Raw genomic sequence first — 26,450 nt, 5'->3', positions numbered from 1 at the left:
TTCATACCTTCACAAAGCACTGCAAACTGGATTTCTTTTCAAGCTGCAGAGCAAGCGTTGGAAGGCTCATTCTCCTGGGGCTCCTGGATCCTTATTCTTCCACCTACCAGGTAGAATAAGCTTTGGGGAATTTACCCAAAATGAGACTAAGGCAGTGGGAATGATGAACATAGTGAAACTGTGCAAGTCCTACTTACCTGTAACAGTAGATGTTTGAATTCTTCACTGCCTCACTGGCAGCACCATGAGATGAGTTAGGTTTCAACGTCTTTTATTCGGTTGTCGTTGGATTTTGTTTTTATATTGTTTTGTGATTGGCTTCAGATTTACTATTGCTGGATGATTCTGGCTTCTGGTGCTTTCTTCTCCTTTTTTGTGGAAGCAAAAAAGCCTGAACACTCACTTCCTGTGACAGCTGAAGACTTCCTCTCAGGATATGCTCAGCCAGTCGGCTGTCACAAGAAGAGAGAGGGAGGGGATTCTGAGCTTATGTAAGCTTGCAATTACTGGGCTACCTTGGCAGTTAACCCACAATGCCACTGAGGCAGTGAAGAATTTGAATATCTACTGTTACAGGTAAGTAGGACTTATGGAGCCGTCCTTTCTCAGCTACCCAAAAGGGGAATTAATAACCAAACATAGGGAGTAGGAATGTTTTGCTTTGTTTCATATGATTGTGTATTATTCAATGCCGTGCTGGTCTTGTGTATGTACTGCTGCAGGCTGTCTCAGATTCAAATGCCGTTCTGTCCATCTTTGTGTTTATGCATGAAATTAAAGTAAAGTTAATAATTCCATTGTAGTACATTTGAGGGAAAAATAACCTTAGTGTACTTTCATTTTTCATATCCTAATCTTTTGAATGTTGCCTATGCCACTTCCAAATAGTGTCATGATGTAAAGAGTTACTTGTCAGTTGGAGATGCAGTTGATGATTAAAAATACCCTGATTTCACACACTGTGATTGAAGGTGATTTTACCTGAATCTAGCTGCTTACACACACAGTACGAAAACAGTGGTTAACAAATGGCTTCATTTTTTCTACTTGATATAATGTGTAGTAGAAGCCAGATAAATGAATTTTTGCTTGTGCTTTTTAGCACAATTTTAAAGTAATGTAATTGTTTTTTGCCTCTACAACAACTGGCTGTTACAGAATTAGATATTGAGGACTGGATAATGCAGTCCACTGCCCCCTTCTGGAAATTCGTTTAATTAGTTAGTAAATGTCAACATTAATCCACATTTTTTCTCACTACTACCTGTTTCTTTTCTGTATTTATTGGGTATCAGAGAATAAACAAATGATATGAACAACCATGTGTAGTGTGTTGTTCTAGTTTATGTCCTACTCCAACTGGTACCTCCTCATTACTTCATTTCATCCTGATAGAACACTTCTGCTGCAGTTCATGCCAACATTTTATTTATTATTATTTTATTTAAAATTTGCTTACTGGGAAAGTCCGACTTGGAACAAAGCCAATTTTCAGAGGAGGCCTGGGGAGAAACTCTCTTGATACATCTTTGAAATGTGGGAGCAAATCGGAGCACCCGGAGGAAACCCACAGAAATGCAGGGAGGATATGCAGACTCCGCACAGAAGGCACTCCAGCTGAGAATCAAACCGGAGAACCTCTTGCTGTGAGGCAACAACTCTACCACTACAACGCTGTCTCATCCGACTTATGTTATGTTTCAGTTGGGATCTTAGTGCTTTCAGAATGATTAAGTCATTGTTCATAGGTTCATAGATTCATAGATTAGTACTAGGCTAATTGCCCTTACGGGCCATTTTAAACCTAGCCAATTACCCCATGTGAGAATCAAACCCTGCACCTTGTGTCTGCAAGGTAAAGACCTTAACCATTCTGCCATCCTCCTACCCACTTATGTTTTGTTTCAGTTGGGATCTTAGTGCTTTCAGAATGATTAGGTCATTGTTTTCCTACTTATCCTTCTGTACTTGCAGATTTCCTTAAATTCTTCATATGGGACATTGGAGCATAAGATCTGTGGCACATAATTTTGAATGAGTCCACATTTCTAACATCAGATAGTATAACATAGGTCAGTTGATGTGTCCAAAGTAATGAAGATGATTCCAGACATTTTAGAGAAGAACCTTTTTTGTCTTATCTTATAACAAAATTAGGTTTTTTAGCAGAACAAGGAGGTGGGATTATGTACCTGAGAAATGCAGGAGAGAAGATGTGATTTTCCTTCTTGGAATATAGTAACAAAACATCATCTGCAAGTTACTGACCTGCCTTTTTTGACCTTAGTCGTAGAGATGGCCATGGAATCACTGCTGTGGGTAAAGGCCTATGAACTGTCTTGATTGCCAGTGTTGAATACAACCCAAAGCAGTATAGATTTATAAAGGGAGATGCATGCCAGATAATTAGGCAGACTAATACACCACAATGGGACTGTTAATGTGGCTTTTGTAAAATGCACAAAAAAAGAACTCAAGAAAGACTAATGGATGTATTAGACAATCCTGACATGGGTTTTAGAACAGTAACAAGGGTAACATATTGGTCAGACTAAAGACTGCAGTAGGGAATAGTAAATGCAGTCAACAGCCAGAAGACAACAATGTTTGGGTAGCAGATCTGTTATTGTTCATAATCTTTTTAATTGACATTGTTGGACGGCTAAAATGTGTGACATTTTGCAGAAACAAAGATGTGTAACAACGTTGTTACTTAAGACATATAGAAGTAGTGACTTGGGGTTTTTGGATGACTGACTTGAAATACAGATTAAATCTGATACAGAAAATGATAATGTTTTTGGGAAAAAGATAATGGGAAACAAGCATGCTTTTGGGATTTGTTCGACTGCTGAGAATGGTACTAAAGCACTGTTGCTGTGATTCTCAAGGTGATTGTTAGTTTTCTTTGGTCGTAATAATTTGAACAGCTTCCTGTCAAGTCTGTGTGTGACTACCTAATGGTAAACTGAAGCTTGCAGCATTTGTAAATCTTATAGTAACAATACCACCTTGGGTCTCCCCCTGGAAAGAGGCAACTAGATTAGTGGGGCTAAGCTGGTCAACAAAGGATAAATAAAATAATTCTTGAATTACTTTGTCATCTGCAGAACAAATTATGAAGAATATTTGTGTGTTCGGTATTGCAGCTGCATATTAGAAGTAATGTGGGCTGCAAGCTTATCTAAAGGCATCAGTTTACTGTTTTGTAAAATGGCACCTTTTCCCCTTTGGCACTATTAGGCTGATAGGTCTCTTGCAACTTCATGGCTAGGATATAAAATGAAGTGTTCTTGACTCCTTCCGAGACTTTGCAGAAGGAATGAGAAAGAAATTCCTAGAAACTGAAGGCACCAGCAGATCAGAGGGTATTGGATAGAAAAAGGGAGTGAGCTGAACAGGGACAGTAGGTCACTGAGTTGCAGGCAGTTATCAGTGCCAGAAAGCAGCCTGGCTTTTAATTGAGAGGAGGAGGAGGAGAGTGAGGATGAGGATTCTGCATGTCAGAAAGTGCCATGAGCTGGAACATGTAAGGTGAACAGTGCTGCTTGTGTTAGTTGCAGTACGGACAAGAGTCATGTGACTTGTGTTCAGTCAGCATACAGATTAGCAGTGAGGAGTCACTGTTTAGTTAAGATTCTGAAATGGACCATTTTGCCTTCTTATTGTCCTAATTAATGCTCTCATTTGCTGCTACTTATCACCACATTAAATATCAGATGTCTAAAAGAAGCTAAACTTATTAAAAGGTGCATTATGCTTCAGGGAGAGCTTATTAGAAAGGGGATTATGTTATCTACAGCAGTGAATTCTAGTACTGTGATGAAAACAGGCTTAATATGGTATAAGTGAGACACTGATCTCATTATGGACTGTGAACAGTAAGGAAACAGTAAATGGTTTAAGGGGCTTTAAAACAATGGTTCTGTTTATAATAATTTTGTGCTACAGGATTTATAAGTGTTATGGACCATGCTTCTATGTAATCAAGTTTGTTGAAAGTATTAGTTACATGTAGGCTGGATTCATAAGTGATGTTTTTATGAAAACCACAAACTCTTGTTTTATTTGGAAAAATGCAGAAGAAATTGGTTTATTGTTACATTGCAAGATATCACCTTATATGGTATATATTTTTTAGCAGAAAATGCATTTCTTGTCATTGTCTTCTAAGTTAATCTTTTTTTCTACTACAGGTACATGGGATTGTACGACGATCCAGTTCTTTTAATACTGGGAGGATTGAGCATCTATATAAAAACCCACAAACACACACTGAAGGGAGTAAGTTTTTCTGTCATATTATTTTAACATTAGTTAACTGAAATGCATTGTAATTCATATTTCATTAAAATGTATGACTCACACAAGAAAGTATAGAATTAGCATGGAAGACACTACTTGGTAGTTCGTTTACCAAGTTCATTGTTAATTCCAGTTATAATTCAGTAAATTTTAGAAAGTTCCTCCACTGACAGTGTACATAAACTCACACTGATGCACTCCATGGTTTCACAGATTGACTACATTTTCATTTGCATACCTCACATCCACCACTTCTTTTTGCAGCTTACGCACTTTATACTTCCGTCCTATTGTTTGTGAAACTGTTCTACAGTCTGTGTATTACAAACCTAGCGTCTGTCAATGTGGCCATCAGATCACCAGCCAAAGCCTGCTCCTGTATTGTCTTTATTGTCTGAGAAGAACATTGTGTGAGACACAGTCAAAAGTGTCATCATTTTAATCTGTTTATTTTATGACATCAGAAGGAGACGATGTGTATATTCCTTGTGATTTAGAAAAGTGTCAGTTGTTTAGCAAGTGATGGAAGGGTCGACCTTGCAGCCTCAGCCGTAAACTGGAAGATCAGCACAAGGACAGATCTTAATAGAATATACTTCAGCACAGCTCTCTTGAATTAAGTCTGGAGTTAGCCAGTTCTTGTCCTGGAAAACATTTTTTCTGGTCACTATATCTTCTGCAAGATAAGTATCTGAACTCCAAGTACTTTGTGCAAGAATTCCATACTTGATCTTCCATAAGGGTAAGGTATTGTTACACATGAACCCATCTTTCTATCTAAGGTGGCTTCCGAATCCAACTTAAATCAGGTCATCAATTTACCTGTGTTCTTTCTGTAATTCTCAAACAAAGGATAATATGTGCTGCATCTTCTGTAAGTGCATCAACAGCTTAGATTTTGTTTGAACAGAGCACAGGATTTCAGGAAATCTGACCAGTTGTTTCTATCCTTCTCCAAGAACAAATTGGGCAAAGCATTTTCTAATATAACTCTAACAAAATAGTTAACTGATTGGTCAACAGAGCTGTATTGTTATGGTGAGTACATAACTTTTGTTTTTGCTAAATTGTAAAATCTGTGTTCATCAGAGAACCATACATATAGTCCTGCATTTGCCAGGGGTTTTAGTCAAGGTTATTTCTTACTCCAGGAAAACATGGCACATGGAGACCCATTTTGGACTTATCAACCCTGAACACTTTCCTAAGAATTCCAAAATGTGTGATGTTTTCTCTCTAATGTCTTATGATCCTCTGTCCCAGCCTCTCTGGTTACGTTGGACCTGAAGGAAGTCTGTCTTCACATTTCTTATTCATCCAGATCACAGAAAATTCTTATGATTTTGTGCTTTGAGATTTCATTTTCAATTTTCTACTTTGCCCGTTGGTCTTTCTAGACTTTTGTATGTGTTGAAGACAGTAAAGTATACAAGTGATTTTTTAGAGTAAGAAATATAGGCATTACAGTACAACAAGATAAGAAAGGCTGTACAAAAGCAAGTTTAATGTTAATATGCTGTGCTATTGGGCTGCTGGGGTATGGATGGGGTGTAAAGCTTCACTAGTTATAGTATATGTATGGAGTTAAACTGGACGAAGACCAGCAGCACTGAAATTAGTGAATAAATGAGAGACTGCAAAGAATCAATCACATTTGTGAAATCTGGCATTGCAAGAAAACGTGCCTGAGAAAGACTGGTCTTTTGTTGAGTTTTTTAAACTTGTGGGTGGACTTTAAAACATACAGCCAACTTTATATTGTAAATGTTTAGAAGGACAGTAAAAAGTAAAAAAGGTAACTAAGTAAAACAATTTTTGTTCCTATTAGTTTGTAATTAGTGTTAGTATAAAACTTTTCAGGATAAAAACTATGTGTTTTGCATATATGGTAAGACAGTTTTGTGTAATGTATCATCAGGGATACTTTTAAATGTGGGAGAGTCTTTTTACTTCTTTTTAGTATAAGAAATGTAGGCTTTAAAGTACCGCAAGAGAAGAAAGGCTGGACAAAAGCAAGTTTAATGTTAATATTTATTTTATTTTTATATACTTTTGTTAACCTGGATAGTCCGACTGGTTGTTAGCCTATTTTCAGTGGAGTCCCGTGAGGAAAAGCCCCCAAAACAAAGGAAAACAATACAAAACGTTAGCAATATATATATATATATATATATATATATATATATATATATATATATATATATATATATATACTTAAGGTGAACTAAATTTAAAGAAAAAAAGATGAGCAGTATTAATAATAATACTAAAAGAAAAAATATGAGTACACACAGAAAATAATAATCAAGTGATTCAATGTGAAAGAGAGTAAATAGCAAGAGAAGAGGGAAAATTTGACAAAATTACAAGCAGAACATAAGATAAATTAAAAAGAAATATATAAGCAATAGTTGGTGGAATGAGGAAGTACAGGAGAGTATACAGAGAAAGAGGTTGGCAAAGAAGAAGTAGGATTGTCAGAGAGATGAAGAAAGTAGACAGGAGTATAAGGAGATGAGGAACATGGCGAAGAGAGAAGTGGCGAAGGCTAAGGATAAGGCATATGAAGAGTTGTATGAAAGGTTGGACACTAAGGAGGGAGAAAAGGACCTGTACCGATTGGCTAGACAGAGGGACTGAGCTAGGAAAGATGTGCAGCAGGTAAAGGTGTTAAAAGATAATGAGGGAAACATACTCACAAGCGAGGAGTGTGTGTTGAGGAGATGGAAAGAGTACTTTGAGGGGTTGATGAATGAAGAGAATGAGTGGGAGAGAAGGTTGGATGATGTAGGGATAGTGAATCATGAAGTACAATGGATTAGCAAGGAGGAAGTAAGGATAGCTATGAAGAGTATGAAGAATGGAAAGGCTGTTGGCCCAGATGACATACCCGTGGAAGCATGGAGGTGTTTAGGTGAAATGGCAGTGAAGTTTTTAACCAGATTGTTTAATGAAATCTTGGAAAGTGAGAGGATACCTGAGGAATGGAGAAAAAGTGTTTTGGTACCCATTTTTAAGAATAAGGGTGATGTGCAGAGCTGTAGTAACTACAGAGGGATTAAATTGATCAGTCACAGCATGAAGTTATGGGAAAGAGTAGTGGAAGCTAGGTTAAGAAGGGATGTGATGATTAGTGATCATCAGTATGGTTTCATGCCAGGAAAGAGCAGTACAGATGCGCTGTTTGCTCTGAGAGTATTGATGGAGAAGTACAGAGAATGTCAGAAGGAGTTGCATTGTGTTTTTGTAGACTTAGAGAAAGCATATGACAGGGTGCCTAGAGAGGAGTTGTGGTATTGTATGAGGAAGTCAGGAGTGTCAGTGAAGTATGTAAGAGTTGTAAAGGATATGTAAGAGGGTAGTGTGACAGTGGTGAGGTCTGCTGTGGGTGTGACGGATACGTTTAAGGTGGAGGTGGGGTTACATCAAGGATCAGCTCTTTCTTATTTGCAATGGTGATGGACAGGTTGACAGACGAGATCAGACGAGAGTCCCCGTGGACTATTATGTTTGCAGATGACATTGTGATTTGTAGTGAGAGTAGGGAACAGGTGGAGGAGACCCTGGAGAGATGGAGATATGCTCTATAAGAGGAATGAAGGTCAGCAGGACTAAGACAGAATATATGTGTATGAATGAGAGGGAGGATAGAGGAATGATGAGGATGCAAGAAGTAGAGGTGGTGAAGGTGGATGAGTTTAAATACTCGGGGTCAATAGTTCAGAGTAATGGTGAGTGTGAAAGAGAGGTGAAGAAGAGAGTACAGGCAGGATGGAGTGGGTGGAGAAGAGTGTCAGGAGTGATTTGTGACAGACGAGTACCTGTAAGAGTGAAAGGGAAGGTCTACAAGAGGGTAGTGAGACCAGCTATGTTATATAGGTTGGAGACAGTGGCATTGACAAAAAGGCAGGAGTTTGAGCTGCATGTGGCAGAGTTGAAGATGTTAAGATTTGCACTGGGTGTGACGAGGGTTGACAGGATTAGGAATAAGTATATTAGAGGGTCAGCCCAGGTTGGAACGTTTGGAGACAAAGCCATAGAGGCAATATTACATTGGTTTGGACATGTGCTAAGGAGGGATGCTGAGTATATTGAGGAAAAGATGCTAGGGATGAAGCTGCCAGGTAACAGGAAAAGAGGAAGGCCTAAGATACGGTTTATGGATGTGGTGAGAGAGGACATGCAGGTGGTTAGTGTGACAGAGCAAGATTGCAAAGAACAGGAAGAAATGGAAACAGGTGATCTGCTGCAGCGACCCCTAACGGGAACAGCCAAAAGAGGATGATGATGATGATAAGCAATAGTTGAGTATAAAGCATAGAAGAGTGGGGAGGAGTCAGTGAAGAAGGATGTATAATAGGAGAGAGGGCCAGGAAGCTTGAGGCACTAGAAGGTAAAAAGTGGGAGAGAGAAAAAATGGGCTGTTAGAGATAGAAAGGGAAAAAGAAAGAGGATGAATAAAAGAGGAATTTAGATATAGTAAAGGTAAATATAAGAGTAAAGCAAGAGAGAAGGCACTAGCCAGGAGAGGAACATGAACACAGCCAATATGAATAGACGTGGTCATTTAAGAGCATTTTGCATCGAGATACGTTGGGATTGGATATAATGACCTGAGGGATAATATTCCATATTTTGAAGATCTGTGATCTTGGGCTGCTGGGATGGGGATGGGGTGCAATTATATGTAGAATAAAGATATTTTCTCTTATTTGTACAAGGGTGAAAATCTAGATTAATGTCCTTGGCTTACAATATACACAAGTGTTTTTTGTAATTAAATAGGCTTGAAAGTAAGAGAAAATGATGAAAGCCATGAATATACCAAGTTTCTTACACCTGCAAAGATATTAGCTTGATTTTTTTTTCATTAGCAAATGTTCAGTGGGATTTAAGAAGTCTGCAGCTGAAGGCAGTTGTACATTCTGTTCTGTGTGAAATTTGCAAAGTTTCATTGCCGGCTACTTTTACATGAAGACGAGCTATCTCCAGGTGCAAGCAATTAATCTTCAGAGTTGAGAATTCTTTGCTGAGGGAATTGCAAAATTTAAAGGGACAGTGACAAGTAGTTCAATGAAAAATAAAGTTTGAAATTATGAGAGGTAAATGTGATATAACAGCATATCTTGTCACCTTAATAGTTTAATGAATTTAATAGAACAATGTACAGTTTAATTTTATTTAAAGAGAGCCGGTGCACTATTTCTTGGTGCTAAAAGTCTGTTTTCTGAAAGCATACAAACCGTTTTTCACATACGGGAGAGCACTAAAGATAAGAAAAGACTATACAGCAATCACTGCAGGTGAAAACATAGTTTGTAGCATGCGCTTTAGCATGGATAGCCTTAATTTTAGGTTAGTTAATGCATGTGGGTGCAGCTGTCAATTAGTGAAAATTGTTCCTATCTAGAGCGTTTGTTTTTTGAAGATGTACATAGTTTTGTATGTTTGTTCTAAGTTAACAGGGTATGGGGTGTTTTGAAAATGTATGTAGTTGTTTTGTTTGTGGGTTTTCATTAAAACAAAATGAAAATGTGACATAGGTTCAAATGGAGATGAGAAAAAAAGCAACTGTATAAAAGAACACCCTGACAAACATTAATATGGGTATTTAACACAAAAATTGACAACTTTTTCAAAAAATGGGGGGAACAATAGCTTTTTAACATAATGGCTATGCTGTCTATCTTGTAAAGCAGATGGCCACAGGCAAAAAGGAAAGGGTATTGAATTAAATTAAGAAATGCAAAGTGTGAATAACAGTGTTGCAGGTGACACATTTGGAAAGAAATCAGCATGTGAATTTGACAAAGAAAGAATATCAGAATGGATATTCATAGGTTCATAGGAGGGTACTAGGCTAATGGCCCTAGGGCCTTTACAAGCCTAGCCGTGTAATAACCCTGAGTACCCTTATTGACCAGAGTTAGAGGGTCATCATTAGCAGAGTGATTATGTGATCAGCACCGACTGCCCCTGTCCATGAAGGACAAAGGTGCCACCCCCGGGGTGAATTTATGGTGACTAATCCATTTGTCAAGGTTACGCTTGAACAGAGTCCCTGAGGAGCTCTGCTTCACATGGAGTAGGAGCTTATTCCAGAGGAGCAGCAATCATTGAGGTATATTTATGTCTCCCCAGCATGTTATATTAATGTTACAGGCTAGGTTGAGATCCCTGGAGTGAGTTATTCTTCTCCCATTTGCTTTGCGGATGTACAGCTTTTCCATTAGGGCATGGTCTGAGACTGCTCTGTAGGCCAGGCACAGGTTGCCTCTCAGAGTGTAGTGACACGGCTTTCAGTCTTTCCATATATGTCCTGTTTTGGAGGTCCTAGATTCTCTCGGTTAGAAACCTCTGTGGGCTGTTCAGTTGCTGCAGGTGTCTGGTGAGATACATGCAGAAGGGAGCATTGTATTGAATTAGTGGTCTGATAAGGGTCGAGTACTGTAGAGCTATAACCTCCCTGGTCTTGGATGCAATGGCCATATTTATGATATGCGCAATGTAGAACGTTTTTCTTACCACTACGGACACATGGTAATTAATGTTTAGATTGCTATTGACCTGTGTTTCCAAGTTTCACACCACTAAGTTTGAGCTTGGAGGGGTGCTATCTATATCATAACTAGCAGGGGTTACTTCTTTGACAAAGGGGATAATGAGGAATGTTTTGCATTAAGTTTTAGTCCACGTGTTTGGCACAGTTTTGTTTGTCTGTGTCAGTTTTTTCTTTCTGTAATATGTTACTATCACTGGGGGACTGTCTGATTGCACCCAGTTTACAGTCCTCTGCAAACTTGGTAAACCACAGACCATCTACTTTCACCTGGACTTCAGAGAAATAGATTCCAAACAGTAGAGGGCCCAGCATAGTTCCTTGTGGTACCCCACTGGTAACTGGTCTACTGGTGGAGGTGGATTCCCCAAATTTGGCAGTGTGCATTCTGTTGGTGAGACAGTTTGCTACCCATCTAATAATGTATGGGTTAATCCCCAGCTGGGAGAGTTTCTCTGTGATACTTGAATGGGGGATTGTGACAAAGGCCTTGGCTAAATCAAGACAGGTGGTATGTACTGTTTGCCTTCATCCATGGCTTTGGTGACATTCTCAAAGAAGTCCATTAGGTTTAATAAATAAGATGTACCCTTGAAATCAAACTGAGTTGGGTCAAGGGTTTGAAGGTCACCTATGTCCTTGTGGATAAGGTCTATGATGATTCTTTCCATGGCCTTGCAGATAAGGCTGATTAGGCTTATGGGTCGATAGTTCCCAGGGTCAGTTGATGGACCCTCATTGAGCAAGTGGAATTACTGTTGCTGTTCTCCACTCTGCTGGGACAAAGCCATTTCTCAGGCTGTGGTTAAAGAGAGTGGCTTAGTGGTTCCACCAGATATTGTTTTAGATTGTTTAGTAAGCAGCCTGGGATGTTATCGGGTCCCATAGAGGCTGTGTTTTTGACCTTGGAGAGTGCTTGTATGATTTGTTCTTTGGCGATACTAGGTAGAAGACTGGTGTCAGGAATGCTTTGGGGTATGTCTGGTGGGGACAGGAAGGTGAAGTTATTGCCAAATCCGTCATCTAGCAGGTTGGCATTTTCCTCAGGTTCAGTGTTAGTAGTACCGTCCACTATAAGTTCGGCACACAGCTGGGCATTCCCTTTTTGGTTTTGGACATAGCTAAACAATACCTTATGATTGTCTTTAGCTAGGGATGCTAATTTAGACTCATAGCTAGCCTTAGAGGACTTAAGATATCTGATTTGCTTGCTCAGACTGTAGAGGATATTCTTCCTTTATTGAGTAAGTTTCCACCTATTCTTAGATATCAGTTTCTTTCTTTTCTTGTATGGATTACTTTTATTTACAGTCCACCAAGGTGGATTGCTTTGTCGGGAAGACCTAGTTGTGTTCCTGTTGGGTACAGCCGAGTCAGTGCATTTGTTTAAACAGCTGTGTACGGTATTTGTATATTTTTCTGCATAGGAGTCATTGTTGGCTATGCTGACAGGGGCTTTGAAACTTTTTATAATATTACTTAGTAGGCAATAGTCTGTTTTGGAGAAAATTTTCAGTTTTTTTTTACTCGAGTGGGGGAGTCAGGTTTGATCTTTACTTCAAACAAGACAGATTTATGGTCTGACCTTACTAGGGAGGGCAACACACAGGAAGGTACAATGACCCCCCCCCCAGTTGGTGAGCACTAGGTCCAGGACAATTGAGTCCCTTGTGGTGGTGTGGACCAACTATTCCAGGGCATTTGAATTGGCAAAGTCCAGGAATCTTCTCACAATTATGATTGTACTCATGTAAGTCGGCCAGTTGATGGAAGGATAGATGAAATCTCCCATGACTAAGGTATTTGGCTGTATGCTGAGTGACTGTAGGTGTGATTCTCCTGGTTCATGGTAGGAGACCTCTGGCTAGTGATGATGTGGATGTGTATTTTACTTATAGTTAACTGAACCTGGCATAGCTTGAGAGAGTCATACTTTTTCACCACTCTTGAGGTGTATTTGGATTTAATGAAGATGGGTACGCGTCGCCTCTGGTTCTTTCACACTCATTTTGGGGTCTGAACGTGTGAAAGGCATTGTAGCTTGTATAGCCAGTGTACTCTCAGTGGCCTTGAATCAAGTCTCAGTGACTCCACAAATGTCAGCATCTTCCAAGGTAAGGAGTGCTTCCAAGGAGTGCAGTTTACTGTTTAAGTTCCTAGCATTAAACAGCATGACCTTGAGTTTGACTTTAGTGGATTTCTTTATGTCAGAAGCTCTGTTGTTTGGACATTGCCTGAAAAAGTCACTATGGTGGAGGCAAGTGTTGTGCTAGTATCCAAACACCTTGAGGGTGGTGGAGGCAAGTGTCGTGCTAGTATCCAAACAGCTTGAGGAGACAGGTGAAGGCCATCTCTGGCAAAGCAGCATGGACTGTTGACCATGTCTTCCCAGGCGGGCAGATACTGGATCTCCCTGGAGTGACACCAGAAGCTAAGTTAATTATTGAAATCAATTATTTTTGTGTGTATTGTGGCATCATCCTAGGTGAAGGTAGAATGCTGCTTAGTGCTAGGGACACACCTGCCTGGCACATATAATCTGAGAGTTCAGTCATGTCTCTCTTCATATAGTCCAGAGAGGTACATCTCAAGTCATTCACACCAACATGTACTGTGACAGTCATAACAATACTTGTTGCTGAATGACTTGAGATTGTGCATGATTTGACAGATCCTAGAACCTGACAGGCAGCTGACCATGACCTTCTCAGCTGTTCTGTGGAGAGCTGAGGGTGGAAGACTGCATCATCGCCTCAGAATGCGCAACTGAGTTGCTCACTAGGTAAAAATGTGCAACTGTGTTGCGCACAGAGAGGCAGTGGAGCTAAGGAGGGTTCTCTAGCAGATATCCAGGGAAAATTGTGTTTCTAAGCATTTGAGTCTATACACAGCAGTGCTAAACCCCGCAGCAAGGTGCTCAGCTACGCACACACATGGGGCTTTAAACACAAGGGAAGTTACAGTTTTAACACAAATTAACCAGTAGGAAAACCCAAAACTAAGCCTTTTTTTCCATCAAAACCCAACTCAGATGGATCCTGTGCTACACACTTCTGATACAAAGGTGCAGAAAGGCCTTCTTAATGTGGGGTGGTTGGTTTTAGTGCTCAAGTAATACCAAACAGCCTAGATACAGCAAATCTGAATCTAGCCTTTGCTATGAAATACAGAAGTACTTGAAATTCAAAGTGCATAAAAAAAAACTGCCACAGCAGTAAGAACGGCAAAAATAAAGCAGCAGTTAAGCAAAATACAGTTCATAAATGTGCAGTGCAAGCTTAAAATATACTTAATTTTTGTTGAACATAGTGGGTGCCTTGGATTCAGCCAGATATCAGGATCAAAGGAAATGTGATATAATTATACTAATGCTAGAGTGGCTCCAGTAGCGAGGAAAAAGAAAAGAAAATGATGGTAGATTTGTTGTAGTAGGGGGTTATTGGCAAGGGAGGAGGAATACACTGGCATGTATTTGTATTCCACCAAAAAATGCTATTATGGAGCTTATAATTATGGGAGAAATAATTAGCTTGCAGCAGGGAATATTACTTATAGGTGGGGACTGGAACTTGATTTGCAATAAGGATGTATCTGTCCAGTTGAGGTGCCAAAGCTTTACTTTCCCATAATCCTACATCCAACGTGGCCTCCACTCGTAAGAGTAGGAGTATATAGGCAGGCATAAAAGCATAATTCCTCAGACGTTACCACCCGAATGTAGTTCACATGTCTGTTGGACTGATTGTCATTTGGTTATTGGTACAATTGCTTCAAGTGAACAGAGAAGTGCCTTATTGGGAAACCTTCCTTTACCTTTTTTTAAAGTATTTTACTTACCAATATTAGATGTCCGCTAGGAGGGGTAAGTGTGAGTGCAGTAGGCAAATCCCATACAAAGACTTGCACCCCCATTGTCTGTTCAGCTTAATAATGGAACACAATTACAAGGCTTGTTCCATTTGCCAGTCATTTGTACCCAAGACCTGGTGCTCCTGTTTGTTCTTGATGAACATGTTTCTGGATACCCACTGTCTGAAATGCTTGGCTTACTCCAAGATGGCAGATCCCTCTTCCCCAGACATACCTTTTTCACTTAAAAAAGCTGAAACGATCTAGGCTGGAGACTGTGCCTGCTCTTTCTTATTGCAGCATACCCACTGAGGATTCAGAACCCAAGATATGTCAGATTCCATCTCAGATGTCCTCTACTGAGACACCACCAGAGGTGTGTATGGTGTCAAAATATCTTACAACTGAGGAATCCACAGGAGAAAACTGAACTGAGAATTAGCATTTCAGAGGGTCCAGAAAGCATCTCCCAGGTACTTGTTAGGGAAGAGATCCCAGCTAAACTTACTGAGGTATGTCATAGATCTGAACCACCATGCTTGGTTCAGGTGGATGTTATGCCAAAAAAGAAGAGCCAAACAACTAAGCATATAACTTCTCCCCCTCCTCCTCCTTTTAGGGAGAAGGAATGGATGGACTTTTCTCAAGGTTAGCTCAAGGCCATTGTGACCCTGAAGCCTTCTTCCTTTTCTTCCCAGCCCCCTACTTCCACTACTCAAAAGGTTGCTGTGGATTCATCTTCCTCTGAAGATAAGGAGGCTTCTTATTTTGCTCATTTCCTGACATATTCCTCTCAGATCCATTCTTCTGGCTAAGTACCTTCTGATGATGAAGATTCCCTTTCTCTTTCCTCTGCTTTGGAAGAGGCTTGTTTGCAGAGACTGTATTAAACATGATGAATCATTTTGAGATGGAGTCTAGGCAGATTACAGAGGTCCAGAAAAGATGCTACAGCCTCTTGGAAATGGGTACCCCAGTACCTTCCCCAGATCAGTAGGACATCTACTGTTATGGTAAGTTCTTACACAACTGTACGAGGGGCTAAGGTTAAAGTATTGCAGAATAAGGGTAATCTCACAGAACAAGAAGAGGTAGAAATGCACAGTGATAATGATAAAAGAAGGAAGTATCTAGATAATATACATGAGTTTAGAAAAAATGCTGTTAAGCAACTATTTTTTTTATAATAACTCCAGCACAAAAACTTTTGACATAACTTAGGCAACAGAAAGTAGAAAGGGTTGTCACCAAACTTAGGGAGTCTATAACAAGAAAAATAACCAGAAATTAGAGATATTTCAGACATTTTATAAAAATTTATATAAAGCAGAAAAATGTGGAAATAAAAAAGAACACAAATGGAAGTATTTGGAAGACTTAATTATGCCTAAGTTTGACGTAGATGAGGCTCAACACCTAACAGTTAAGATAGGAAATGAGATAAAAACAGTGATATATATTTAATCTTCAGAAAAGTCTCCAAGAATTGATGGTATTCCTCAGGAAGTTTGTAGGTTAGGATGAAAGAAAGTGATAAAGATCCAAAAGGTTTTGTTCAACTGTTATTTTAAAAGGAGGGGAAGCATCAACATCTTGAATGGGAGCTGTGATGGCTGTATTACCTAAAGACGATAAAGACCCTTCAGAACCTAATTCATGTAGATCCACTTCAATTTTAAACCATTAGTATAAAGCATTTGTCTATACTAGCTAAAAGAATGGCAAAGGTTTTGCCAAAGTTATTAGATATGGATCGCCATGGTTTTGTGGAGGGAAAACAACATTCTACATCAGTAACAGAGCAAAGATGATACAGAGGGAAGCAGAATGTAGGGCAATGGAAACCTTTGCATTCACTGATACAATAATAACGTTAATTAGGAGGGTATATGAATGATCGGAGGCATGAATTAAAGTTGGAGGGTTCCTCTCTGACAAGTTATTTTTGAACAGAGGAACTAGGCAGGGATATCCTCTTTCCCCTTTATTTGTTTAGAGCCATTTAGTTAAGAAAATACAAGGATATAATTGGTATGTCTAATCAATACAAGCTGGCTTTATTTGCAGATGACATCATTTTTACCTGATAGATCCAGAATAGGACATCACAGTGCTGTGGAACATTTTGATACAGTTACAAGTATTTTCAGGATATAAAATGAATGAAGATAAATCAAAGTCTTTAGCCATAAATTGTGTACCCACACATGAACTGGTTCAGCAATAAGACCTGCTGGAGAGATAGGTATGTATCTCAGAGACTACCTCATCTGTGGAACAGACTCCCCATCCATGTGAAGCAGAGTTACTCCCTAACCCAATTCAAGTGCAGTTTGGACAGTTGGATGGGGAACTGGAAATTCATCCCTGGTTTGGCACCGGTGTCTCTAATGCAAACAGGTAACCTGTAAATGGTTCATCTCCCAGGCCCATGCTTAGTCTTATCAAGAGTATCAGAACTTGTCAGAGATTTGGGATACATGGCTAGGCTTAAAAATGCCCTTGTGATCATTAGCCTACTGGACACTGATGAACCTATGAATACCCATATTTATGGGGACACGGTAAGATGAAGTATTTAGGAGTATGGATTAAAAAGGTTTTTGTTTTGGCAGCTAAGGATATGTGGGAAGAGACTAAAAAAAGATAATTAATAAAACTGAGAAACTGGAAGCTCTTGTTTATGGATATGGTAGTAAGATACAAGCAGTGAAAATGTTTCTAGTCCCTTTAGTTTTATATACAGACCAGGCAAATTTCTATCACCCAGAGGAGAAGTTGTGGACAATAATTAATAGGTTAAGGAATTTATCTGGGAAGGGAAGAGGATGAGAGTTAAGTGGGATAATTTGATTCCTTCCAATATTACAAGTTAGTTTTGGATTACCTGATTTTAAGGGATATTTTAGAGCTACACAGTTGAGCCTCATATAACTAACACAAGCAGAAAGTTATAATTCAAAATGGAAAGGGATGATGAATCTCTTGGGGGTTCAAGAAATAGAGCGTTATTTTGGATGCAGATCCTTAAGGGGAATAATAACCATTCAGAATATTATATTTATAAAGCAGCAGAAAGTATTCTAAGAACTAAGCCAACATGAAAATGGAGATTTTGCCATTAGGGATGACTGAAGTAGGGGTACAGAAAATAGGCAAGAGGGGCTGGTATTTACTGATGACATGTGGCAAAAGAGCCAATGCAGTGGGAGTAAATAACTAGAGCGGGAAAGGTATGAGTGGCATGAGGCCAAGAAGACGTTTAGACTGCAGGATAGAGAATGCCTTCACTACCAGGGATTGATATCTGAGTGTAGGCAAAGAGAAAGACAATGGAGTACCTTAAGTGAAAGACCTATTCTAGTAGAGTTTTTAGTTGAATCTAGAACAGAAGCTGCTATTAAAAAAGGGATAATTAGTAGTGCTTATAAAATATTGCATGATAACTATGAAATCAATCAGAGGAGGTTAGAAAATATTGAGAAGAGAGACTGGAGACTGGAAAAGCAATTTACAGGCGATCAATGGGAGGATAAGCATTTGCATAGGTATTTTTGTACCCCAGGCAAACTTTAAAGAATGTTTCCTCAGTTAGACGGTAAATTGTGGTGGGGTGATGGGGAAAAAGAGGTAGTTGAGAACTTGAGTTTTAGGAGATAGTGAGGTAACATATTTTAAATATTCCATACAGAGTACTTTATCAGAAATATTGGGTGAGCAAATAGCTGTAAATAATGATATTATTCTTTTGAGCTGGGACACAGGCTATGAATTGCCTAGACATAGTAAGGCCTTATTAAGTTTAATTCTGTTGACTGCCAAAAAACAATTACTAGAAAATGTAAATTGAAGTCTAAACCAACTGTATTTGAAGTATTGAGTAGTATAAAAGAGAAAAGAGAAAAGAACTGGAAGATTGATTTTTAGAAAAGGGAAGGAGTAAATTGCAAACAAATTAATGGAAACGGTGAGAACACTATATGCAAAATAATATTCAGGAGGAGTAGAGAGACTGAGTTTAAGTGAAGGCAGGAATTCAGAAATGTATTTAATGTTAGACTGATAATAGTTAAAGAGAATGAAAAGTTGTGATGTATAATGTGTGAAATGGGAAAAAATAATATGGTTTGGTTTGTCTTCTGTTACTATACGTTTGCCTGTGTCATAAGTGATGATTTAATAAAGGTGTTCCAAAACTGATAAATCCCACGAAGTTCAAGGCAAAGCTCATTCCAGAAAGGCTGTTGCCTCCTCTGGTGCCTTTTCAGTGGACTCCTATTTTAGAAGCAGACACTTGGTCTTGCATTCTCTCCTTTACTAATCATTACAAGATAGATGCCATTTCTAAGGTGGGAACTGTTTTTTTTTAATTTCTTTTTTCAGATTCATTCTTCGGGGTATATTTTTCCTCCTGCTAGTCAGTAAGAAAGATTTGGGAATCTTTCCACTAATGAACAGTACTGTAATAGTAATCAGCTGAAGGACATAGTACAGTTGTATAAGAACTCATAATAACAGTAGATGTCCATATAGGTCATTGTTGTGGTACATACACACTCCCTCCACCCCCCCCTTTTTTTGTCTAGTACCTCGGCAGAGGTTAATTTATATTTTTCTCTCTCTAATCTGTTGACTGGAGTACTGCTTCTACTTTTTCCATAGCCTTAGTCTTCTTTTATTGGAGCAGGAAAGCTCTGAAGAATTTCCTGCCCGTAGATCCCTTGCGTACTAGAATGTGCATTTGTGCATACCATGTAAGGTCAGACATACAGCATGAGAGGAAGGTGTCCATGCTTGGGTGTGCTGGCTGTGGATGTGCTTTGTTTGGCAGGATACGTTCCACCATTGAGCAATACCACAACAGTGATCTTCTAGGGCATCTAGTATTATGGTAAGTGGTTAGACAACTGTATTTTATTTATTATAATGACATTTTGTTTCTGAATTTGGAAGCTGCTTATGAATACACATCTTTTTTGAAACTGTATTTCCCATGTGAACCTTCCCATGATTAGTGCATCTGTCTAGTCTGATCATGATTACGTTATGCTGGTTCTAACACTCCTTGTAATTTCATAAAAATATAAGAATAACTGTTGCTGAGGGTAAGCTAATATGCTTGATTCTGCAAAGCAGGCTTGTTAAACTGGTATTAGAAAGCTGCAATATTGATTCTGGTCTTGCTTATTTGGAGTCTGGGCTGGGGTACATGCCTGGAGCCTGTCTCACTTTATTTAGTATAGTAGGATAATCTTTCATCCATTTTAATTAAATATATTGCAGTGAACTGGAAGCCATATATCTTGTTTGTGTATAGGTTTCCTAGCTGTATTTATTATTAGGCTGCATTTATAACTGTTTCTATTGCTTTTCATATGCATGGATGTATCTAATGGACTGTATGCCTTTAAATATGCTGGCATTTTTTGTTTCTTCCAGAAACATGAGAATTTTAGGAATGTTTTTAAAAACAATGTAATGTAATCTGTAGAGACACTTGCTTGCTTTTAAAAGGCATGTAGAATTTTACTACCAGATGATGATGTCAGTGGACCAAGATATTCCTTTAACTTGTGACATTATCACACTATTCAGAGGAAATGGCTTGAAATTGTTTGCAAAGTGAAGAACATACTTGCAAAAATATTGTTGCCATACCTGATGTCAGAGGTTCTTACAGTGTAACTACAAATGTCATCTGTTGCCCAGGATTTTTGTTTTCTTGCAGTAATACTACCCACCAAATGAAAGGAATTGTCTTCTTTTGATGTCTGTACATGGTGACTGGCTGGAAATATAAATCATGGTTACTATGGTGAATAATCTGCCTGTTTAGTGGTATTCGGGCAGCAAGTGATTTAGGTTCTCCAACAAACCACAAAGTGCAGACAAACTATTGTGATGTTGAGTGTTTATAGCTGATATTAGTGAGTCGGTGGTTAATGGCTCCTTTCATGTGCTTGCCAAGTAATTAATCAGACTAGTGTAGTTCTTGTTACATATATTCTTTTCAATGTTGTAACACTTTCAGATAAATCCTGTAGAGATTAGAATTAGTGTTGTCAGCCTCCTGTGACCCTGCTTTATCACTTTAAGTACTATACTAGTCTGGTATGTTGTACAGAAGAGAAGAGGAGAGGGATATTCCACAGAGGAACTAGGCTGACATACTTTTTCATGCTGCATATCTACTAAAATAGAGTAACATTTGATTACATCATTCCAAAATTCACTTTTCATGAGTTGCATTCAGAATCCCTCAGAAGCAGGATTTGGTTTGTATTACTAAATCAGAGAGTCATAGATTGTGTAGGCCTAAAATGACATTTGGTATTTTATATGATGCCGCGTGCCAGTCATTAATTTGTAGTTTGATCATCATCCTCACTTCTGTCTTGGAGCATATTATGTGCATACCAAAAGTAATATCTTTTTGCTTTATTTTCTTACTAACCAAATCATGTTTGCTTAGTAGTGCATGGCAAATGGATATGTTAGAGCTTTATAGAGTCTACATGCCCTGACACTGCTATCAGCCGAAAGCCCAGAATTCTGGCCTGAGTTGCTTGTTTGGCTTTCTTATACCTTGAATTAAAATTAATGCACACCATTTGGTGCAGTCTTTTTGTGACTAAATTACTGTACAGCCAGCTGTTAATTGTCCTAATCAGTAGCCTAGAAGGAGAAGCAAGCCCTGTCTAAGTAGCCATTTCCCATTATCTACCACCCCCCACACAAATTAATGACATTATAGGTGCCTGTTTCAGATTCAGAATGATATCCACTCTGTTACTGTCCATATTTAATATAAGAAAACCTTACCTTGTAAAATGAAACTGCAAGAGCTGTCAAGTGGGCTTTCCTTTTTAACAGTTTGTATTCTTTCCCCATTTCTACACTGTATGGCTGCTTTCAGACACTGACAGTTCCTGATCCAACATCTGAAGGTTGACTTGAATATTAATGTCCAATGCATGAAAGAAAAAGATAATAAATGACTCAATTTTACCTTCCTACAAAATAGAATTGTCTGTTATCATCACTCCCCCCTCTTTATTGACAAGGGGCAGTAAGTCGTTAAAATGTCATTTGTTGAGTCTACATGTTTGGAGTGGTACATGTTTAATTTGTCAGTATCCCTGCTCCTCATATAAATAAAACTATCCCCATTTTTTCCACATTAAAAGCTGTAATACTACTACACCCTCTTCCAACTCTGCTTCCCCTACCCCCTTTCCAACCAGCGTATCAGGTACCTTGGCTAGTTGAATACATTATTTTCTGTGGAAATTTTAATAGCTAGAATGCATTGCAGAATGTTCACTAGTCACTAAATGTATAAATATTTTACTAAAGAAGTACAGTTGATAAAGGCAATTTCCCACTTATAAAACTTCATCCTCTTAATGCAGAACCTTTATTAGGAAATGCTAAATAATAATTTGAGGGAACACTAGGGGATTGTCACTGTTGAAATGACATCCATATTACATGTGCAAAAATGAGGAAAAGAGGCTTCGGATGAATAGATGGATTTTAGTATTCTCCCCTCTCATGTGCTAGCTAGCTAACTATTCCTTAAAGTTTTTTAATAGTCTATTTTGCAATATACATTTTAAAAAGTTAACTCTTTTGAGCTCTGCATTACTGATTCTCTTAATTTTTCTTTCAGCAAAAATTACACTGTGCTGTTGTAACCATGTCTACCCTCCTCTCTTCCTTTTACATTTATGGCTTCTTTGAGCTTAATTTTCGATTCAGTTTCACACACATTAGGCCATTTGTTCTCTGAGACAGAGGGCCCTATCTGATTTAGAGCAACATTCAGCTGGATGGAGTCATCATTCAGATAGCTATGGAGGAGTCTGTTCCCCTGATGATGATCATTCTTTCGTCTATCTGCCATTGGAAGGTATCCTTCATCCCTACAGCTGGAGTGTCTGGATTCACTCCCAATACCTGGGCCATCCATGATTCAGGACTGACCTTATTTGTCCCTAGGCTGGTGAACCAGTTTGTGCTACTTCCTCCTTGCAGCCCTTCATAGAGAGCATCAGTTATGAGGACATTTCTGTTATGATCCTAACCCTACCCCTGGTGGCCGATGTGAACACCACCATCACCATATGAACCTCCTGTTTCCACCTAGGACTCAAGTTCCCACATTTATGTCCCAAGGGCTACCATATCTGTCTTGGGAATGCTGAGCCCAAGTTCTCTCAGTAATGGCCTTTTTCCATTGTGGAAGCCTCTCTTTTGAACAAGAACGGTTTTCACAACTAAGAAACCACCACCTCCTCCCCTCAGGAAGAGGGAGCTGTAAGCCTGCCATTTCCCTTTTTCTCACTCATCCAACTATTCCAGTGCCTGAGCCATTACTCCAGCCCAGATAGTCTGAATGGCATTCAGGTCTGTATCCTTCTCTACCACAAAGATGAATTATCTTTCTTTTGTTGCACTTCTTTGCTTGACCATCTAGATTGCCATAGAGATCTTGTCTGTTCCACGCAGATATTGAGTTATCTCATTGTAACTATCTTTCTGACAGCCATCACTGGAGTTTTGTTGCAAGCCCAATCGCACACAATTATCTCTGAACATATTCGGTGAGTAGACATACACTGGATGGAATGACATAACTCGTCGGTAACCCTGCCTTCCATCCTTCTGAGAGGATACATCCTTTTAAGTGTCCAGTTTCCAGTGGAGATGTATCGATGAAATTTTCAGTAGCAAACGTGTGCCTCACTCCCACCCTTAAGGAAAGGTTGACAACTCGGACCTCGTACTATGCTCCCTTCTCAGTCACAGCTCCTCCATATACCTCTAAGTTGTCTCTGACCTTAACGAACATGCCTTACTTTGTCTTATATTTTTGCCATGCCTCTCATAAAAGTAATTTTGATCTTCTGGTAAATCACAGAGTATTACAATTAGCTAATAGTGCCAGACATTAGGACTTCATACTTGCCATTGTTCAGAAACTTGGTGTTCTGTTAAAGCTATAAGTTAGAGTAATATTTAAATAATTTTCTCTGATTTTAGGTCTTAGCCTCCTCATTATTTTTGGCTTTGTCCAGAATTTTTGAGCAAAGAAGTTGAGAGTTACGATCCTCCAACACTGGAGCTACTAGTCAGCTTGGGCCATTTCAGCCTTAGAACTTTCTCCCTCCATGGTCCATAGTATCTATTTGATTTACTTTTGGTGACATGTGTGTTCAGTGTTTTCTTCATTAGCAATGCTCACATAATGAGAATAGGAGATACCATGGCTCAGCAAGAATTTCAGTAAGAGCTGTTAAAAAGTTGAGATGATTTTTACCACTGTCCAGTTTATTTCAGTTCTATTTGGTGGCACTGAATATCACTCTTGTCCTGCAATAACCACAGTGACCTCACAAACTCTTCTTCTGCACATATAAATGTATAATGATTTCTTACAGTACAGTGATTTCAAGAGTATTACAGTGCCTGAGAGACTTATTTCGCAAAGTTCAGTTACTGAGAGGCTCGTTGTGCTATTGGGCATAGTTACAAATACTGGCATAGATTTCTGCTATATATATATATATATATATATATATATATATATATATATATGCGTGTGTGTGTGTATATGTTCATGCATATTTGCAAAACCCTTTACTGGTATGTGTTCATATGGCAGATGGATTTTGAAAGCCCTCACCACTTGTATTTGTTCAGAATATTGCAGAGAATTGGAGAATGTTTGAGCAAGAGTACAATATTTTTATACAAGCAGCTTATTCTGACAAAGATGTATCCACTAGGGCATTCATTTTGCCAAACCTAGCTGGGTCAGAGGCAATTGAAAGAGAGTGTTCATATGTGTATGCACCAGCGGTATATGAAGGCGAAGATGAAAACTGTCATATTGTTGTACAGGCTGAATCAAGGGAAGACCCCAAGTGTTTGAAGCGAAAATTCAGGGAAATGTGTAACCCCCAGGCAAATATTACATTAGAGAGGGTTTTGTTTTACACAGGAGATCAGAAACCAGGAGAAACTTTTGCAGCTTATATAACTGACCTGAGGAACAAAACTAAAATGTGTCGGTTTGGTGACTTAAAAGATGATTTGATAAAGGACAGGCTTGTGTGTGGTATTAATAGTGCTGCTGTGAGAGATTTTGCTTTGTGACAGTCATTTAACATTGATCAAAGCTATAAAGATTTGTCAAATCCATGAAGTTACAGAAAAGCACACAAGTATGCTTGCAAGTGATGAATATAGTTTCAGCAGGCTCTAGAGCAAATATAGATAGCATGCAACACGTGGCAAGCAGAAGCAGACCTAAGCACATGGCAGCCATAGCCCCTGCTGCTTCACCAGGGAAACCACATAGTTTTTCAGCAAGTTCTAAAAAAGGAGTAGTACAAGCATGAGTCAGCAAAACCCAAATCCAGCTTTATTATTAACTGTCGCAGTTGTGGTGCCAGTCATGAGTCTAGAAGAGAGAGATGCTTAGTATTTGGTCAGCATTGCCACAAGTGTAAAAAAATGGAATCATTTTCAAAAGTTTTGCAAATCGAGTAAACCTCGCACAGTTCTAAATAAAGGTCACTCAGAAAAGCAAACTGATCAAGTAGAATTGCAGCAGTCTACTTTCTATGTAGATGATGCATCAATAGTTGGTGAAAGGTTTGATGCAGTGAATTTGTCAAAAAATGAAGCGTTTTGTATTGTCCAAATCAATGGTAAATCCACCGAGCTCAAACTAGACACTGGTTCAAAGTGTAATGTTAAGTCAGCAGATACTTTTGCTAAAGTGAGAGCTAATGAACAATTCAGTGTGGCTAGTTGTGCGAAACATGTTGCTTATGGAGGTGAAGAAATTCAAACCGAAGGCTCAGTAGTACTTTGATGTTATTTGGCTGAGAACTGTTACAGCTTGTTATTCTATGTAGTCCGAAGATCTGTGCAGTCATTATTGGGTCTTTGAGACAGTTTGAGAATGAATCTGCTTTCTTTTACCAAAGAAGTCCATCATATAAGCACATCTCCTAGTTCCAGTTTTACTGAAGCCATTTTCTCAGAGTATGCTGATGTTTTTGATGACAAATTGGGCAAACTTCCAGTTGTGTATTCTATGGAATGAGACCCAGAGGTTAGTCCAGTGGCCAGGCCAGTAAGAAAAGTTGTGATAGCTATGCAGGAGAGAGTTAAAGCTCAGTTGGATAAAATGGTGCAGTAAGGTGTAATTTGTTCAGTTACAGAACCAACTGAATAGGTGTCGTCCATGGTAGCAGCCCACAAAAAAGGCTCAGATGAAATCAGAATATGTATTGACCCAAGAAATTTGAACAAAGCATTAAAGAGACCGCATCATCCAATGTGTATGGTAGAAGAAGTTGCAGCCCTAATACCAAATGCCACTATTTTTTCTGTCTTACATGCAAAATGTTCATTTTGGCAACTGATGCTTGATCACAAATCCTCATTACTGACTACTTTCAATACCCCATTTGGCAGATATAGATTCCTAAGAATGCCATTTGGAATAAATTCTGCAAGTGAAATCTTTCAGCATTTAATGGAGCAAATTGTTTTAGGTTATCCTTGTGCCATAATAGTAGATGATTTATTTGGTTGGATGCAATGGTGAAGCAGAGCATGACAGAGACCTTAAGAAAGTTCTAAACAGAGTACATGAAGTGAACTTAAAGCTCAATCCTGCGAAGTGCAAATTTAGACAACCAGAAGTTGCATACATCGG

The 26,450-nt window shown here is 38.9% G+C and overlaps 1 protein-coding gene across 1 annotated transcript in view; it reads left to right on the top strand.

The window, feature by feature from the left end:
• Positions 1 to 26,450, top strand: part of GMDS (GDP-mannose 4,6-dehydratase) — a 2,292,844-nt gene that overhangs the window by 458,896 nt on the left and 1,807,498 nt on the right. Inside the window, exon 3 of the mRNA XM_044065162.1 lies at positions 4,197 to 4,284. Within this exon, the coding sequence (XP_043921097.1) occupies positions 4,197 to 4,284 (88 nt within the window). The remainder of the gene's footprint in view (positions 1 to 4,196; positions 4,285 to 26,450) is intronic.

This window comes from Protopterus annectens, chromosome 3.part0 (assembly GCF_019279795.1).
Source record: "Protopterus annectens isolate FY-2018-M chromosome 3.part0, PAN1.0, whole genome shotgun sequence".
NCBI classification, from domain to species: Eukaryota; Metazoa; Chordata; order Ceratodontiformes; family Protopteridae; genus Protopterus; species Protopterus annectens.
The sequence above is the reverse complement of the archived record's forward strand: the minus strand, read 5'-3'. Positions and strand labels throughout refer to the sequence as shown.